This window comes from Emydura macquarii, unplaced genomic scaffold, assembly GCF_026122565.2.
Source record: "Emydura macquarii macquarii isolate MOO-44397 ecotype Brisbane River unplaced genomic scaffold, CSIRO-AGI_Emac_v2 contig_1253, whole genome shotgun sequence".
Classification (NCBI taxonomy): domain Eukaryota; kingdom Metazoa; phylum Chordata; order Testudines; family Chelidae; genus Emydura; species Emydura macquarii.
Genome location: NW_027131390.1, coordinates 92,873,305 through 92,893,850, shown reverse-complemented (window position 1 = coordinate 92,893,850; position 20,546 = coordinate 92,873,305). Strand labels below are relative to the sequence as shown.

Genomic DNA, 20,546 nt, shown 5'->3' with positions numbered 1-20,546 from the left:
TTGTTTTCAGACGAATTAGGCTTGGTTCTGGTGAAAAATGAGGGTACTTTTCTGATGTGATAATGTGGTGATGAATGGGCTCCAAAGAAGAGGAACACAAAATGTGAAATGGCCTTGTATAAAATATTCTCTCAGTGAAACACCTTTCCTGAAAGCAATTTATGTGTTACAAAGAAATGCTATAGCTTGGATAATTAGAATGTGGTTTAATAGAACTGATAGTCGAATTCAAATAGGCTCTTGGAGCATTTTACAGAAGAAATTATTATAATCTGGGGGAGGCACGAATCTTGAGGAAATGTATGTACTTCAGAATTTGAAAAACACAAGAATGAGGAAAAACTTGAAGAAACATTGACAAGGTGGGTGAAGTAGCTTTCGAGCTATACAGAACTCTTCTTCAGATAGTTTAGCATAAATAGTTAGCCAACATTCTAAGGGACCATTCAAGGTGAAGTGGCCCATTAACACCCCCATAGTCATAGGACAAAAAGGGGGAGGGGGGGTGAGTGGGTTACAGAGTATTGTAATAAACCATAAATCCAGAGTCTTTATTAAGACCATGATTTTTAGTGCCTAGCAAAGTTATAAATTGAAGCTCCCAGGCTAGTCTTTTGAAAGTGTTGTGCAGGGTTCCTTTGAAGATGAGCACTGATAGGTCACATATAGAGTGATTGCTTTGTGAAAAGTGTTCATCCACAGCTGATACAGTGTTTTTGTCTTTTATCATTTTCCTGTGTGAGTTCGTTAACAACTATGTGGGTGGAACCAGACAATCACTAGGCTCTCGAATGAACACAAAAAGGAAAATGATAAAAGACAAAAACTCCTTATGTTAAACTATCTGGTCGATCTTGTATTTAGCTGTGATCCTCTGAGTACCTTTCCCAGACTTGAAGAAGAAGTCTGTGTAGCTTGAATACTTGTCTTTCTTATCAACAGAAATTGGTTCAATAAAATAAATTACCTCACCAGCCTTTTCTCTCTAATATTCTGGGACCAAAATGGCTAAAACAACACTGCATACATTTAAGAAACAGAATCATTTACAGTAAGTTTTGATTGAAATGTTTCTGCTTTAATTCTTTTAATAAAAAATCTAAGAGATTTTGTTCTAGACTGGATCATTTGATAACTCTGTTTACTGACTTAAATTGAAAGATAGGAATTACTATTGTATTGTGGTAAGTGATATGGTGTTTCAAGAGCAATTTTCAGTGCAACTCTGAAGACAATATTCTCCTATTAACATTAATGAGAACAAGGCACATGAAGTGAGGAGAGGCTGTACCTATGTGAAACTTATTTTATACAAAAGGAAGATTGATGCCCTATAGTTTATTTATTTGTATACCAGATTGATTAGGACAGTCAAATATTCTCACCAATCAGCCTCTAAAAGGATGTTTTAAAATTGTATTGAAAAGCAGTAAAATTGTTCATCAGGTTCCCCTGGAAAAGGAGAGAAGGTTTTTGAAGGGGGTCATGCTAATAGGTAATTTAGTAGAGCACACAGGAAAACAAAAGGATAGAATGCTCTCCCACAACTTCCTGGAGTGCTGGCAATTTAAAATATGGAATTAGACTTTGATTACAATTCTGAATCTGTCATACTACTCTATATCTACACTTACAGATATTTAATGTGAACAAGGATGTTTTAAGTTATCTCAAGGGTGTCTCCATGTGAGAAAAATGCATAGCATGTTTTCTGGTACACCTGCTGCTGAAGGGAATGGGTTTAGAGTTGTTGTAACTTGTAGTTACAATATCCCCACAAGACTTCAGGGGACTGATAAGAAACCTTCCTCCCACTGAGAAGTTGGAAATCTTCCTACCAAAAATTCTTCACAAGAGGAGGTTGGTTAGAAATCCTCTGAGCATGAGAGAATCCTGTCCATCAGGGATGATCCCAGGGCCTCTGGTTCTCTCTAGTCCTGTTCACTTGTATAAATGTTTTCAATTTCTAGATATTAACAACCATGGGCATTTGGAAATGTTGTAATTAGAAAGATCCCTTGTAAAGTGCAGCATATGTGATCCATCAACTATTTATATCAAATAGAAACAGTAAAAATCACACAGCAGTGTGATCGTTTTCAGAAAGAGGAGAAAAATACTTAGCCATCCAGATGACCTATAAAACAGTTTTTCCTCTTCTAAGACAGTTAAAGCACACATTAGACAAAAGTGAATTAGAGGGTTAAGAAAAAGATTAAAGATTTGTATTAAACCTTTAAACTCTTTAAAATTACCTTTAACTTACAAAGTCCAGTTGGATGGAATTCACAGACCTGGCAGGCTCCATCATACAGGGTCAGAACTTTGGAATTACTGTACTGGAAGCCATCATTAGTAATCTAAATGATACAAAAATCATCATTCTAAGTAATAATGTTCCATATGGATACTGTCTGTTCAGAGCACATGTCCATGCCCATTGCACCCTTGAACTGGATGCCTGCCAACAAGATAAATTAAACCACTTGTGACTTACTTCCCTGCAATCTAACAAATTACTTGATGTTGCAAACTGGAAACCATTATTAATAGCCAAAAGATCTTTTGGCTCAGATAACAAGTTTTGTGATAGCTGTTAGCTTTGTCAAATAGCCATACTTTGAAGTGTTACTTAATACGTTTTCAGTAGTCAAAACACTTGTATTTTTTCAACAGTACATCCTATCTTGGACCACCCTTTCTCCATAATGAAAAAGCATATACCTAGAGCAGGGGTGGGATGTAGGTCATGGGGTGGGAGGGAAATTCACATTTCTGAAGCAATAATTCAGTATATTAAGATTAAGTGGATTCATAGGATTTCCTCACCATCCCTTTACTCACAATCTCTATTGTTCCTATTCAGATTCTGTCTTTGGTTTTCTTGCATCGTCAGTAGCATCACAACACAGATTCTTGACAGCCTGTAATTCTGCTCAGTAACAACTAGTAATTTGTTCTCAGTAGCAATGCAACACACATTCTACCACCAGAGGTAGTAAAGCATTTAGAACTGAAACTTTACTCTGAAATTGTAGTAGCCCATACCTCTCAACCTGCCAAAGCCCACATATGGGAGGCAATGTGGATGATGCACACAAATTGAGGGACACAAAATAATGATTAATGCAGGTAACTTTAAACACTATCAAGTTCATGCCATTAGGGTGAATGACTATTTCTGTCACCCAGTTTTCATGATTCCTTATTTCTGATGTAAATAATTTTTGACAATAAAAACAAATTCATGTTGACCAAAGGTAACTGTGGGACTAAAGTGAGAGAGATTTTTCAAAATGAGAGAAACTTGAGAGCTATGGAACATCAGCAAGCAAAAACATTCCAGAAAGCACGCAGTAGGCACGTACTACATTGGCAAGAAAACAAAGAGGCCCTTCTTTATGAAGGTCCTGGAGATATAAAATGCCTTAGTAAACTTAAAAATGGAATGGATAAGGACTTTGCTAAAACCAAAGGGCTGGTTGATATATACTTAATTCAGAGGCAGGATACAAAAACATGTCTCTTATTGAGTAAAATTTTGTGCTTTGCTAGTAGTCATTGGACCCAAAGCAAAAAAGTATTTTCATCAACTATTGAGGTATTTCAGTTCATAAAAGGGGAGTGTTATTTATCCTCCAGTCATGCAAAAAAAAAAAAAAAAAAAGAATGAATATAAAGCAAAATGAACGAATAAATAAATAGATAAATAATACAGAGAGAATCAATTATCATAAGTTCCCTTGGAACATGATAAAGTGAGTATTCCTACAATATAGCCTGCAATTGTCCTCAGTTGAGAAAGCATTACTTGCTGAACACACTCACTTCCACACAAACTGATATAACTAGAAAGAATATTGTAATCGTGAACTTTTTGTAATCTGAAATGCTGGAAAAGAAGAAAAAGCAACATTAAATTAAATTGAAATGAAATGAAAATGTATTGGTACAATTTTAAGAACTTAATTCCCTCCTGAACATTATATTCAGTGATATGTATTGGCACAAATTGGAAAAGAGCTTTAAAAAAGAAAGACTTTATTTTTTAAATCAATGGCAGAAAAAAACTTCATTTCAATTTTTTTTTTTTAATATTGTGCATGTTTTCAGGCAAGACCTCCATTAATAAAAGATCATTCTTAATGCAGTATTAACTTTAATTTAATTCCTTTACCAGAGCCCTCAAGGTGTGTGTTTTCTCAGCGCTAGTACACATGGTAATAAACATCAGTAATAGTAATGATTAAAGCTGGGCAAACACTTTATAAAGAACAATTCACAGAATTCATTTTTCTGTTTGTTAATAGTGTTGTGAACAAACTGTAACTTTTCCAGATTGCTTATTATTTTTAATTTTTAATATGTTATAATAACTTTCAGTCTGTGGGGTTTTGTAAACAGTTTGTTTACTTATTTATTGTTGTCTTTTTTTTATTAGTCACAGTGATATTGGAGGAAATTTGCAAAGAGGACTGTGTGACTTAGGAGCTCAACTAGTGATGAGCTAGTGCTGATGGAGGCAATTGCTGGATTCTGCTTTGAATACCCTCATTACTGATGTCACTGAATAGCCTAATTCACCTATTGTTTAAGAAGGTGTTTTGATAACTGAATCAATTATTCCAAACTGACTACCTGGTGTTGTACCAGATATTTTCTAATCTACATTTAGAAGCGTGGTCATGGCAGAAATAAGCAAAACATGAATAACATAGAAGATAAAATGAAAGATCACTAAGATGTAGAGCTGGTTGGAAAAACTTGAAGGAACAGTTTTCAGCTGCAAAAAGCTGTTCCACTGAAAGCAAAAGGCTTTGCTAAATTTCACTGAAATTTTGTCTTGGAGGAAAAAAGGGAAAAAGTGTTCTGAGAACATTCCCTTTCAACATTTTTGGAGTGAAATGATCCAATTTTTCCTTTTGAAATTACTTTTTGCTCCATTTTCTGTTTTGTGTTATAAAATAGTCAGAATCAAAATGAAATGTTTCAGCTGTGTTGAAATGGAACTTGTTTTTCTTCAGATTTTCTTTCTTGGAGAATTTCAATATTTTATACTTTTGTTCTGAATTAGGAGTGAAAACAAATGTCGAAATCTCAAAATCCTTTGTGAAATGCAATTTGCATTTTCTGCACAGCTCTGTTAAGGCTTTCAAAACTATATTCTGTGTTTTTCCTTCACAATCCACCCAGCAAAACCACCAGCATGGGTAATATAATATGACTGCAGCTGGATACATTTGGCACATAAGGGTTTAATTTTTTATTCATCAGGTAGCCATGAACTAGCTGTTTCTTGGAGGATTGCCCTCAAAGTCTGGGAAGGTGAAGAGCGCTCAGACAGACAGATTTCCTTGAACTGTAGTGCAAGGAGAGAAACATTCTCTGCACATTTGGAAGGAAAAAAGAAAAGCTGTGCAACCCAACTCTCAATGTGTGGCAGGCAGCACGAGAAAACAAAATGAACCATAATATGCAGTAGGTATAACGTATAAAACTATCGACCTAATTAATCATCCCAGTGAAAATACACTGTAATCAGATATAGAGCTACTGATTATACCCTCTCTAGGAAAAGCCTGCACACAGGAGCCAGGAACCTAAGTTTCAACTCTCAATGATTCCTCCAAATCGTTCCATCAGGGGGCAGTGTTTCCCCTCATAACCCACATAGCCAGCTGAGGATTTAACATCTCCTTAGATCTTGGGAAACCTGTACATAAAAATATAGGAATTGCCATAATGGATCAGACTCAAAGTCCATCTAGTCCTGCATCCTGTCTCTAGTGGCCAGTACCAGATGCTTCAGAGGAAGGTGTAAGAATCCCACAGTAGGCAGATTTAGAGTAACCTTGCCCCCCACATCCGGTCTCATCCTGATTTCCAATAGAGATTGGTTTAAGACCTGAAGCACAGGTTTTATATATAATATATATACATCCCTGGGCTTCTCCCATCCACCAGGGCTTTTAGTGGGAATTTAGCATGCAACGAGTATGGTCCATATTAAAAACAGACCATTACCAAAGCACTGTGTTTCATTGAAAGCCATGATAGTTTGTTACATGTTTGCTGGTGTAATTCGAGGCATAATAATGATTTTCAAAGCACATCTATAGTCATTCCTAGCTTCTCCCTGTTTTTTCCAGCTACAGTTTGTCTAGTTGTTCTTGATCTCAGATTTTCAACCTTGAGAAAATTGCATTTTGTGGAGAAATACATAGCTAGAATGTGAGAGATATATTCATGTGTATTTTCTTACAATATAGCAATTAATACATTGTCCTCTTGGAGGGGTCAGACTAGCCCACAGTAGAAGAAGCAGGTACAGGTTCACTAGGGTACTGATTTTCTGTAAATATTAAATGCTGGGGAAAGTGAGGGGATGAAATCACAGCAGAGTCAGACACAGTGTAAGCAGATGCTCTGAAAGCTTTCTCCTATATCTCTGCCAATGCTACTGCATCAGTGTTAGTCCTCATCCTCACCTTGCAAAAGACTGTCAATTATACTAGTCGCGCAGTGGTCTTGTGATGTGCAGTAAAATATACAATGCAACAGGACGAGACATGATTCCTTTTTACTTGTGACCTAATCAGGATTTTGAACCTGGGTCTCCAGAAATTAAATACAAATGAGTAACAATTGATTAGACCAGTGCAACAACCTTAGATGATTACCAGGAACAGAGGTGGTAATTTGCATCTTAACATTGCCTTTAAAATATGTCCACAAAATTGTGACACTTTTTTTTCCCCCTGAATGGTATGAAAGATATCTATGTCTATATACATCTTCAATTCTAATGACCGGTGAGAATAAAATTGTACTCTGCATTTTAATTATCACAAGAACTGATACTCTCCTTTAAAATTGTTTTTTAATAATATAAGAAATTCCTACTTTCACTTGCCATCTTGCAAATGGTTCATCATCAGCCATGAAGTGCACAGCTTCTGTTTCTGCGCTGTTCAGAACAGGAATCTGGCAGTCAACAGCCGTAGAGCTGAGAAAATGTGCTTTTGTCAGTTCTTGTTCTCTTGATATCCAATTGCCATTGAGATGCTACAGTAAAGCAGAAGAAAATGTATGCAGGCAGATTCCAGAAACAAATGAATTCCAGTTGTCAGTACACATATTCATATTTCTAATTAATAAAGAATTAGTAAAGAATTTCCTTTTGGATAGATTTTTTTTTTCCAGAATGAAGCTGTTCCTATAAATACATTAGGGGGCAAACCCTGTGCATCTTACAGACTCAAAGTGGCTGGTTGAAGTCAGAAAAGGCTATACCCTATTCCAAGCCTGAATAGCCAGGAGGAGGAAGGAGTTACTCTGGAATGGTTATGGAGCAGTTCTAAGGTTGCTATGGCAGTTCTGAAACCTGCTGTAGGGTCTACTGCTCGTTGGAGGTGATGGCTGTGGATTTCCAACAGGTCCAACCACCCACTACTCTTCTGACAGGCCTCACCTAACAAATCCCACTGCTCAAGTTTCTCACGTGGAGCTGGGCTATGTGGCAGACAGTGAATGGGGACCCCTCCTTGAGCTGGTTTCCCTTGTCTAGCAGAACCACACTGATTCTGCTTTTTCTGACGCCCTCTGCAGCCTTGGAGGGGAAGGTGTGATTTGCTGCTAAGAGCTAAATTGCACCTAATTATAAACCACCCACTTACACCCCTGCACCACTTGCCCTCATTGCAAATAGCAGCATGGGAGTGCAAGTTGGTTCTGCAAAGCCACTACTCTTCCACTCTGGTGTAGGTGAGCATGAAGGAGGAGAATGGGCAGAACCTTGGATTCATCCCCTTAATGTGTTGGGCAATGTAGCAGTGCTAGTGGTCAGACAACATATACTGCATGCAGTATAGACCTGGCATCATTTGCTCCCTCCTCAGATGACCAGGAAAACCAGGAGTGATATCGTGACTCTCTGAGTTACAATCTCTCCTGTGCTGCTCCTGAAGCAGTACACAATGTACCCCTCCTTATTCAGGATCTATCTAGCCCTCAGTAGGTAAATCATTGGTATATTTGCTATGGGTCAGAGCCATGTCTGCCCCTGCCACTTCACTGAACACTATGGTAAGTGAGTTACTACAGATAATTTTTTCCCAGGTATCTGCCTGGTGGGTCTTGCCCACATGCTCAGGGTCTAACTGATCACCACATTTGGGGTCAGGAAGGAATTTTTTCCCAGTCAGATTGGCAAAGACCCTGGGGTTTTTTTCACTTTCCTGTACATCACAGGGCATGGGTGTGACACACTGCACCACCATGTACACCCTTATGGTGTAATTGTGTATCACTCATGTTCACCCTTATAGTGTAATTGTGTATTGTTTAATGCAAAGTATGCCATGTAAGATGTTTTTGGAATGCTCATGGCATACAGAACATTACTGTCTAGCAATATGTTTATTGCAATGTCATGTGTGTGGTTATGAGGCTTTGCTATGTGATATGCTCAAAGATGTGTCTCATGGCTTAAAACATAACCAAGCAAGACTCTCTGAGCAGACGGGCAGTTTGCATCTCATTAGGACTTGTATAGAACAATCCAGATGAGCATTCCAGGAACAAAGACTGGCCTAGACATCAACAAACGAATCCACAAAGGACCACAGTGAATCAGGGCATGGAGGGAACCATATATGGGTACTGTCACCTGACCCTGAAAGGGGAGGGTGAAGACCCAGGGGGGAGAAGGAGCATTTTAAAAAGGAGAGACATTTTGCAAACTCTCTCTCTCTTCCACCTCCATCTACAAACACCACCGAGCAACTGAAGTGCTGATCACAGAGGGAGGCTCTGGCTGGAGGCAGACCAGCCAGCCTGTGGTGAGAATCATCTGAGTTTGTAAGGTTGCTGAAAGCGTTACGCTTAGTTTAGAATGCAATTTGCCTTTTGTTTTCTCTTGATCAAATATGACTTATTTTCCTCTGACTTATAATCACTTAAAATCCTTCTGTAGTTTAATAAATTTATTTGTTCGTTTTATCTAAAACAGTGCGTTTGGTTTGAGGTTTGTAAGAGACTCCATTTGAAGTGACAAGGCTGGTACATATCTATTTCTTTGACAAACTGACAAACATATGAGCTTACAGTGGGCAGCACTGAACATTGTAAAATAGCAGTTCCAGGGGTTACATCTGGGACTGGGGATATTGACTGTTGTCAGACCATTGATAATCCCATGAGTGGCTGGCTAGAGGCACTCACTCACTGAGTTGGAGGGGGCAACTTGATTGCTGGTGGCTGTGCATGAGCTGCCCAGGAGTGGGAGTTCACACAGCAAAGCAGAGTAAGATATCTTGAAGTCTTTAAACCATGATTTGAGGACTTCAGAAACTCATCCAGAGGTTTGGGATCTATTTCAGGAGTGGATGGGTGAGGTTCTGTGGCCTGTAATGTGCAGGAAGTCAGATTAGATGTTCACATGGTCCCTTCTGACCTTAAAGTCTATGAGTCTGTAACATTCACGTCCTTTACTAAATAAATGCATGAAGATGAACATTGTTTAGTCTATTGAAAAAGGATTCCAAACATAGAGACCCTATAGTTTGAAACACTTGACTTGCCTGCATGTATTCTTATATTCTAAAACTATAGACTTTCTGGATAGGGTGAGTAGTAATCATTGTTAAAATGGCATGTCTACAGGTACAGTGCTGCAGCAGTGTAGCTGTACTGATGCTGAAGCTGAAAAGCTGTCCCACCGACATGGTGCTGTGCACATTACATCTTACAAACTCAGATGATTCTCACCACAGGCTGGCTGATCTGCCTCCAGCCAGGCGTTCCCCCTGTGATCAGCACTTCAGTTGCTAGTTGAGGCCTGTCAGAAGAGTAGTGGGAGGTGGGACCTGTGGAAATCCAGCAGCCATCGCCTCCAATGAGCAGCAGGCCTCAGAACTGCCATAGCAACCTTAGAATTGATGTGTAACCATTCCAGAGCGCCTCCTACCTCCTCCTGGCTATTTAGGCTTGGAACAGGGTATAGCCCTTTCTGACTTCCACCAGCCATTTGTGGGTGTAAGATGCGCAGGGTTTGCCCCCCTAATGTATCTATGGGAACAGCTTCATTTTGAGATATTATCCTATCCTGTCACTATATCAGGGAAACCTTCTTTAACTATGACATAAGTGTTATATTTAACATTCAATTACATTTAGAAATACATGTATGTATTATATGTACATATATGTGCATATGCCATATGTACAGATTCCAGATGCACAAAATGAGAAATAATATTGTGATTTTAGGCTTCACTGAATGAGGGTATAGCTGAGCCTAACAGGAACTAAATAAAGCTTGCAGAAAAAAAATGAGGTTCGCTTATGACCCAATCATGTTAGGTTGGCTTTACTCCCATTGCCTACCATGTATATGCTTGCACTGGGAGTTGAAGGCGTTCTGTGCCTGGTAATAACAATGGAATAGGAGGACACTCAGGCCCAGATCCTCAGAGGTATTAGGCACCTAACTCCTATTGAAATCAGTAGGAGTCAGGTTTCTAAATATCACTGAGGATCCTGGCCTCCAGTCCTTACAGGACTGGGTGCTTTCCCCAAATATAAGCACGTAAATAGTTCTACTGTATTGCTGATGAGTTTTGTTTGTGCTTCCATGGTACATTGCTTACAATCAGTCTGGTGACCTCACAGTGCAGGTTGGGAGAATCTCTGAAGCGGAGGCCAAATACTCGGATCCTGTGACAATCAGAAACTCGTATATCACAGAGACCCCGATTCTCTAAGTCTGTGATCTCCAGAGTGTTCTCTGAAAGGGTGAAATAAATATGGAACCTTAGAGAGAGGCAGTAAAACTCGTATGCAATTTATTTCACTTTTATCAAATTGTTCTTACTGTTGTCCTGCTTTGTTATAGCCAGAGCTCACATACCTGGTATATCTCCTTTCAAATGTCACATACAAATAGTACAGCCATACACGGGTAGCAGCTGCAATCAGCATTGAAGAGGATGAACCCTTAGTCAGATGGTAATCCTAGTACACATGCAGGGCTGCCAGGCTCATATCAATGAGTTTTCTGCAGTTCATTCAGTCAGGTAGATAAGAGGCGTTCACTTTTAAAGGATCTGTGTATGTAATAATACTAACCTACCTCATAGGCATGTTGTGGCAGGGAGGGACCCCACAGGGTCCTAGAGTCTGGGCCCCACCTGAGGCCTTGTGTCTACAAAGCAATGAAACAGCCCCACAGCCTTGTGAGCCCGAGTTGGCTAGTGCAGGCTAGCCGCGGGTGTCTTGTTGCTGTGCAGACATACCCTTAAATGCTGCATAGTTCTTGCTGTCCCTCTGCACCAGGTGGAATTTCACTCATTAACCTTTGTAAAGTGCTTTACAACCCTCAGTGGGTGGCGTGACGGAAGTACTATCTTTTATTATTGTTTTTAGGTCTTCCTTATGCTGTGGTGGAATCACTGTCCAAAGAATACACTGAAGAGGAATGTTTAAGTTAAAGTCCAACCCAGGTATTTACCTTTTCTCTTACGTAAATTTCCCTTGTAACTTTAAACTAAGTTATTCTTCATTTCTCTTCTATACTGTTGCTGTATGTTGTTTTAGGTATTTAGAGTATAAAGTACCTATCACCATCCTGCCTGGGCACTTTTAGGTAGTCAGAATGCAAATGCCCAAATAGAAATTTAGCCAGCATGCTGAAGTTGACACCTGTACTCTTGCAAAAAGTGCGATGGGATGGATCTATGTGTCAAAATAGGTTCTATATAGCCCCCATCACCATAATATCTGAGCACTTGTCTGTCATCTCTCATGACTACAAAAGGTCATGATAATAGTTTCATGTTTCATCAGTAAGATTAATAGATGTTAAGGCCTAAAGGGACCATTATGATCATCTAGTCTGACCTCCTGCATAACAGAGGGCTTAGAATTTCACCAAGGGTTTCCCACATCAAGCCCATACTTTTGTTTGAGCTACAGCATATCTAAGACAGCACTTTCAGTGCACAGTATTATTTAATACTATAATAGTACATTGGCTCAGGTCTGGTTCAGGGGGCGAAATGCCACCAACTGAATTGACAATAGGACCTTGTATAGCACCTATCTTTCCCTTGAAGGATCTCCCATTTACGAACTGATGAGGATTAACGATGCTTAAATGTTGTGATCCCACTGCATGTCAATTATTTTTCGAGGCGCGGAGAAAGCATTGCAACTGTAGAAAATTGTAAAAGGCTTCTCCTGTGTTTTTGAAATGCTTTTGACCATATTTTGTTAAAAATTTTATTGCAGTGGTATTTGCAGCACTGTTTGGCACAAATGCTATATTTACCGGAAGAATTTACAACTTATTAGCGCTCATCAGCTAGTTGTCAGAGATGGTGAACAGATTTGATCAATTTCTTGTATGATTAGTACACAAAAATGTTTTAAAAAACCTTCATTGTGTATTTCATGATATGTCAATAGTAGTGCACATTACTATTGTAATGTTGTAGCTAATAGACTGTGTTAACATTTCCATTATTGCAGATTTCAAGCATGCTGCACAACAATTTGTGTGCAGGAAATTTAACAGGCAAATCCTTATTCTTCACAAAAATGTCAAAGGAGACAGGACTTTGGACTTGAAGGTTTCATTTGAACATTTTTGACATTTGCGTATGAGTTTGGATTCATATACATAGCTAAGCATAGGTTCCTATATCATGTTGGTGAGCAGTAATAAGATGAAAAATGCTATGGTCCCAATGCTGTAAACATTTATGCTTGTTCGTGGAGCAGTAGCCATGGGATTCACTGAATACTGACCCTCTTCTGTATGTCAGAACTTTCTTTGTAGGGCCTGATCCAAAGTCTTTTAGGGTTAATGAGACTTTAGATTAGGCCCATAGTCAGTATTTTTAGGCATGTGACTAGACACACTGAACTCAAAGAGGAACTACTCATGTGAAGTTACACATCTACATTAGTTTCTACAGGATGAGGGCCTATATGTCCACAGCAGAGCAGGATGAATTGTTCTTAGTGTGTATTTTACTAGGTGAATGTTGCCTTTTTTTCTGTTTGCAAGTTATCTGTAAATGAGCTTTGGTGCTTATGAACATGTTCATTATTCAAAATGGTTTGAACGAGCATTTTATGGGAGTTCATGAACTATACTGCGGGGAAGCTAAGGATTCCAATTTCATTTGGTCTTTGTTTTGCACGATTTATGTCTGAAATGTCCTGCACTGGCTGTATGCAGCATAGTATAATGGAGTCATACACTTACATCTGAATGTTCTGGCTGTTGTCAGACCTCCCTTTTTATGAAGTTTTTTAGTATTGAGTTCCTTATACCTCAGAAAATGGTCTTGTTTAGCCATATGCTTCACTGAATTACTTTTGCTGCTTTGCATTAAAGCAAATAAAGCGGCAGAAAAGACTAATCTCCCTGATCTGATCTGCCGGGAACAATATGGATCACAGAGCATGCAACCCTCCACTTCTGTTATGATAAGAATTTGATATCCTTTTTAAATTTGGTTTCTATTGACTTCGTAACTATCAAGCTAATAGCCCCACTATAACCCAGTCAGGTTTATGCTTTGGATGGAAAGAACTGGGAGTTAAAACAATAGAGTAACGGTGATATTGATTGTCTTTTCAAATGTGTGTGTTTATTACATCTTCACTATAAAAAATTTTAACTAAAATTGCTATAGAAAGAAAAAGACTTCAAAATGAAACCAGGCTTGTTAACCCTTAAGAATCACTTACAAAACTCTTAGTTAGAAGTATGTGGCTGTGGAATTTTCTTGGCTTTAACATACAGCAGAGTATCTCAGTAGCAGGACCTCTAAGGGTAAGGTTCAAAATGGTTTTCTGTTAGTTTTTCATAAGGTTTGTATATGTTATGTAGTGATTTTCTCAGATGCAGTACTATTGCAGCACTGGGTTTCTCAGTATAAAAGCATCTGGGGTACATTTTTCAAAAGCACCTAAGGCCTGTTTTCAAAAGGAACTTTTGAAAATATTACCTCTAGTGACATCCAAGCATGGGTGCCTAGTTGCTAAGACTTGTTTATTGTGTATTATTTTAATTTTAAACACTTCGTTCTGCATCTTAGAAGAGCATCTTTCTTGAGGAGTTTAGGGCCCACTTCTGCACATGCCCATTAAGTAATTTTATTCAGGTGAAAGGTCCCAATGATGTCAATGAGCCCACTCAAATGAATAAAGGTATGTTCTTAAGAGTGTGCGGGATTGGGCTTTTGTATGGCTCTGTGAAAACTGGGAGGAAGGAAGTAATAATGCTAAAAGCAACTTGAGGATAAATCTGAAAAAAATAGAACTCTTCCATTTGTACTTAATATCCATATTAAAACATGATTTGATGTAACTGAAAAATATACCAAGTAATAACCAAACAGTTAACAAACGCCAATATTTTTGCAATGTTTGATATACATTTTCATATTCAGACCAAATCTGTTTTGTGAGATACTCATGTAGTCTGGGAAAAATTTCTTAAATTGAGATTTTGACCCTCAACATAAAAGTTTCCAGTTACAGACTTTACATGGCCGCGTCTGCAAAATATAAAATTATCTCAGTGCAGAGTCTATGACTCCCCTTTGAAGACACGAGGAACATCAGCTTGAAGGAAATAAGACTGTATTTTCAGTACTTTTAAGCTCTACCAGAAAACCCTGATGGCAGCGGCATATTAAACAGCTACACATGGTACCTGGGAAATCTGCATACCATGCTCCTGGGTTTGCAAAAATGAGTAGTGAAGGGAAATGAATATGATGGGGTCAGAGAGTGTTAGCTCTTAGTGCACAAAGAACTCTACTTCATTTATTATCCTTGTGTGTGCTTAGAGGGAGCGTGGGAGTATCTGTAATACTGGCCAGCAATGGGAAATGTTCAAAAATTCACCATCAGCTAAATAAGAAGGAAAAATAAGAATGGTGGAATGGAAAAGTGGATTCAATAACAAGAAGAGGTCTTTTGGGACAAGAAATTAATATTTTTAAGACAAAAGGCCTGATTTTCTCTCATGTATGCTAGTACAAATCAGCCCTAACTCTATTGAGGTCAATGGAATTACACTGGTGTAAGGGAGAGGAGAATCAAATCCATTGACTTAAATTTAGAAGAGAGAAATCTTCCAAAAGAATAACTTCCATTTAATAATTACAGTGTTTCATCATAATAGCATGGTCTTTTGGCCAACAAGGCGTAAATGGTAAGTACTGTGGTATACACTATCTCCATTATACCTAAGGATATGTCAGGATTTCTTTTAAAAGACAATCTTTTAAACTCTTTTTGGAAAGATTCCTATAACTTGTCCCATTAAAACATATTTCATTCTACACACAAGTATACAAGGTGATTTACCCCAAGAGAAAATTACTCCAAGAGAAGGTGTTTGGGTTTTGGTTCTTCTACAAATTTAAATCTAACTTTTAAACATTCAATTAATATGATTTATGTGAGGGACACAAAATGTTTTGTGATTTCAGATGCTTATCCATAACTAAAAGTCAGCACTGGCCTATAAAATACCTTACTGTGTTCACCAAGGGTCTAATCATAGTCGCACTGAAGTCACCGGCAGAATTCATGCTGATTTCAAAAGACCAGGATCTGCCCCATTTATCTGCATAGAATAGCACCTTACTTTGGAGTTTGTGCTGCTGCTTTCAGGAGGGCTACTAGCCGAATAAAATACTACCTAATATGAGGATGGGTGGCAGAGTCTAGGCCAATGAGAATTAGATCAGACTCCATGAGCAGTTATTGCCTTTCTGTATAAAAATAAATGTAAATCAATTTTGAAAAATTAACTATTTTTCCATTTAATGTTTGGTATACAGTATATAGCCTAGTTTATGCGTAGTGAATGTCCATGACCCAATGCATCATAATGGCCTACTCAAAGCTGCTGTGATCTATCATGTCTATAAACCACATATTAAATGTGCCAAAAAGTATGTATTTATTTGACAGACTAATGGCCCTTAAATAATTTCCAGCGCCCGTCATGATCTGGAGATTAAGGATCATGGAGCCGATAGCAGTGAAAGCACCATATTTATTTCAAAGTCAATATGTTCTCATATAAAATCTCAATGGCAGATTTTTTTTAACAAATAATACCTGAATCTAGCACTTTTCCCCTTAGGATCCCAGAGCACTTTAAATCTTCCCTTTTACTTTTTTCCTTCTGTTTTGTTCTATAACATAAACAATGATAGCAAAATAATATTTAGGATCAGCTTTAACTTTTAATACCTTCATGATATTCCATCCTTGGCCATCTTTGTATTCCATCTTGGGCCAGGAAAGTCAGAAGGGCTTTACAGTTCTCATGTGCTATCTGTGCTACAAGAGTGTGAGAAGTCTTCATTCCACAGTTTTCCACTTTGGTAACTTTAACTCAGCCCCATAATGTTATTTAATATAGTTTTTGTTTTTCATTAATCTCTAATTATAGCTGCAGTAAAAGAGCAGTATTTGGCCCATAATCAGTATGATACAATTCAAAATGGTCAATATAACCATTTAAAAAATAACGAAGCGTAACGCATGTAACTGCTATTGTAAGTGGCTACACGGGACCTGTTTGGCTCTAATTCAGAGCTCTTAAAAACTCAGTTAGATCTAAACAGCGTCTTAACAGAAATGCTGAAATCAAGAGGCATAGACACATCTCAGTATACAAGGGTTTAAACACACAGCTCCTTCACCTTCATATGAGAATTATACATTCTGAAGTATGGTGGGGTAGCATTAGCTTCTTGTCTTTCTATAATATGCTTTAATAACTTTCTTTTTTTTTAATTTTCTTGTCTTTTTGATACCTAGACATTTTCCCAGAACTTTCCACATTTCAATTGAAACTTGCATCCAGAGCTCTTAAAATGTCATTATCTCAGTTAAACTGATTTGTCCTTATTATTCCTCATCACCTTTTATTTTGTAATTGCTCTACAGAGCTTTATACAAGCTGCATATAATATCCATCTATGTGTGTGCTTTACTGGTTATGAATTTTTTTATAGTCAACATGGTCAATGTATAGAAATTGGAGGCGCCAGCCTGATTTGTTAACCATGGTAATTGGATTCTCCATTTAATTACAGGTGGTAATGACATTTTAAGCACCTTCTACAGGTGTTGGGAGTTTTTATTAAATGTGAAGCAGCATTAAGGAAGTCTAAGCTTCTGGAGCACTGCCAAATTTCAGAGGTGCCTTTCAACTCTAAATTGCAGTTTTCATTTGAGGATAATTATAACTCTGGCCACCTGGACAGCTCCTTGTTGAAATCAAGCATTACATGAGGAGTAAAGCTACAAGAAACATTCAGCTCTTGTGAATTCAAACATGCTTTAATGCTAAATTATTTTAAATGTGTTATGTGTTGTGTTTTGATTCCTTAAAAAATTATATGCACACCTTATTTTTCTGTAGCATTCAGGGCAGTGTCATTTCCAGTGTCAGAAATACATTGTCATGTACTGATAGTAGGGGTGGGATTTTAGTGCTCATGAGACAAGAAATTTCAGATACGCTCCTGGTCTTATTCTCTTTGCTGCTTGACAATTTTAAGGCATGCACGTAAATTCTGGTTTGAGAAAGTTATACTATGCTTTGTTTTGAAGCTTATGGGTAACAGAACAAGGACTATTTTCTGCTTCATTACTCATGTACTTTTCCCCTTTGGTAATTTCTATTTAAATTCCAGAGAGTGGAATTTAAATAGCATCACAGAGGACATTCTCTGTTGAACATCAACACACACTTTATTGTATCTTGGGTTCTGTACCTCTGAAAGTACGAGGCAACTTTGTACTTTCTCCGATAGAAATCCTATTCCATTCTTTCCTCCTCCTTAACTTTTACACCTTTTCTTCCCCAAATGAGTGCATTGAAATCTGAAGGCTTTTATGCTGTTTTTCCTTGTCCATCGATGACTGTGCCAAGTGCTCCTATACAAGCCAGAATGAAGCATGCTTGACCTGTAAATTAGGTGGCTGATACCATTCCTATTAGCATATACATCTTTACTGGTGTGTGGAATATTCTTAATTCTTTGCCTCCAGGAGTGTTTTCTGACCCTACTGAAGTCATTGGGACTTTTTCCACTGCGTAAGTCCCATTGACTTCACTGGGGCCAGGAATTCTCCCTGGTGTCTTACAAGAGGGTGAGATAAAAAGAGAGAGAGACAGTTCTGAGAACTGAAGATAATATTTTAACTGTTGTTTAAGAAACACAGCATTGCTGTTTAAATTGCTCCCTTTGCTTTGTGACACTGTAACACTCTTCTCTGTGACTAGGTTTTAAGTAGACGAGGCAGAATTCAATTTTTATTGTTTTAAATAATTTTGATGGATAATACCAATGCTTATTTTTAAGTGTTTTTTCTATTTCTATTGATTTAAATTTTCACAGTTGCAGGAAATTATGAGGATGGTCAGACAATTATTTAATTGCTGTAGATGATGAGATTCAAAAAGTTAAAACTTTATAGTTATTAAAACAAAAATTGTCAACTTCATGTCAAAATATACAAAGTAAATAGCCTTAAATCAAACTCTAATAAGTTCTCAAGCAACATTTTTCTCATTTGGCCTATCTGTAAATTTCAGTTATTATCGATGGAAATAATTTTTCATTAGTTTGTGTGTGAATAGTAAAACTCACGTATACTGACATTTATTGATAAAAATAAAATCCTTCCAAGCCTCATTTTATGTCACACATAATCTGCTCTTAACGTTTTTGTCCATTAAATGTTAAAAAAAAACAAAAACAAAAACAAAAAAAACCAACAGCCTTATATCAATGCAATGTTAAGCAAGTACAGATTAAATCATAAAGCCAGAGACTGCCAAAGTCAAGGTTCAAACAGCAACATTAACTTAGGCGCGTTTACACTGAACACATTAATTTCATAGGTTAATAGATTCCAAGGCCAGAAGGGACCACTGTGATAATTTAGTCTGTCCTCCTGTATAACACAGAGCATGGAACTTCCCCAAAACAATTCCTAGAGCAGATCTTTTAGATCAAACATCCAATCATGATTTTAAAATTGTCCGGGATGGAGAATCCACCAAAACCTTTAGCAAATTGTTCCAATGGTTAATTACTCTCACTGTTAAAAATGTATACCTTATTTCCAGTCTCAATCTGTCTAACTTTAGTTTTAAACCATTGGATTGGTTTATAACTTTCTCCACTTGACTGAAGAGTCAATTATCATATACTTGTTGCCCAGGTAGTTTCTTACAGACTATAATCAATTCACACCTTAACCTTCTCTTTGTTAGGATAGATACATTGAGCTCTTTGTGTCTATCGCTATAAGGCCTGTTTTCTAATCCTTTAATCATTCTTGTGGCTTTTCTCTGAACCTTATCCAATTTATCAACATCCTTCTTGGATGAATTGTGGACACCAGAACAGGACACAGTATTCCAGTGCCACATACAGAGGCAAAATAGCCTCTCTACTCATATTCAGTATTCCCCTGTTTTCATCCAGGGAAGCACTATACCTTTTAGCCATAGTTGGAGAATTGGTGGGAACGCATGTCCAACTGATTATTCATGTCCACCCCTCCAATTTTTTTTCTGAGTTACTGCATCCCAGAATAGAGTTTCCCCATCCTGTAAGTATGGCCTACATTCTTTGTTTCTAGATGTATGCATTTACATTTAGCTGTATTAAAATGCATATTGTTTGCTTCCACCAAGTTTACCAGATCACTCAGTATCAGTGACCTCTTCATTTTTTACCACTCCCCCAATTTTTGTGTCATCTGTAAATTTTATCAGTGATGACTTTATTTTCTTCTAGTCACTGATAAAAATATTAAATAGCATATGGCCAAGAACAGATCCCTACAGGACCCACTAAAACACACCCCCTCAATGATGATTCCCTGTTTATAATTACATTTTGAGGCTTATCAGTTAGCCAGCTTTTATTCTATTTAATGTGTACCATGTTGATTTTATATCTTTTTAGTTTTTTAATCTAAATTTTGTGTGGAACCAAGTCAAACACCTTAAAAAAATTCAATAATATTATTTCAACACTATTAACCTTATCAACCAAACTTGAATCTCATTAAAAACATCTAGTTAGTTTGATAGGATCTATTTTCCATACACCCATGTTGATTGGCATTAACTATAATATTCTCTTTTAATTGTTTATTAATTGAGTCCCATATCAGCTGCTCCATTATATTGCCCAGGACAATATAAAACTGACAGGCCTTTAATTACCTGGGTCATCCCATTTACCCTTTTAAAATATTGGCACAACATTCTCTTTCTTCCAGTCATCTGGCACTTCTCCAGCTCCCCAGCCAACTCTTTTTAAATTCTTGGATGCAAGTTATCTGAACTTTTTGATTTAAAACTGTCTAATTTTAGTAACTGCTATTTAACATTGTCCTGAGATACTAGTGGAGTGGAAAATAGTGTCATCATAAATCAACAAGTCTAGATAACTTGCCTCATCTGTTTCTTTTCCCAAGTA

General features: G+C 37.5%; 1 protein-coding gene across 1 annotated transcript in view; it reads right to left on the bottom strand.

The window, feature by feature from the left end:
• LOC137154213 (von Willebrand factor D and EGF domain-containing protein-like) overlaps positions 1–20,546 on the bottom strand; it is a 218,675-nt gene that overhangs the window by 88,561 nt on the left and 109,568 nt on the right. The window contains exons 13-15 of the mRNA XM_067549903.1: positions 10,650–10,786; positions 6,904–7,065; positions 2,256–2,360 (exon numbers count right to left, since the gene is read on the bottom strand). Of these exons, the coding sequence (XP_067406004.1) occupies positions 2,256–2,360; positions 6,904–7,065; positions 10,650–10,786 (404 nt within the window). The remainder of the gene's footprint in view (positions 1–2,255; positions 2,361–6,903; positions 7,066–10,649; positions 10,787–20,546) is intronic.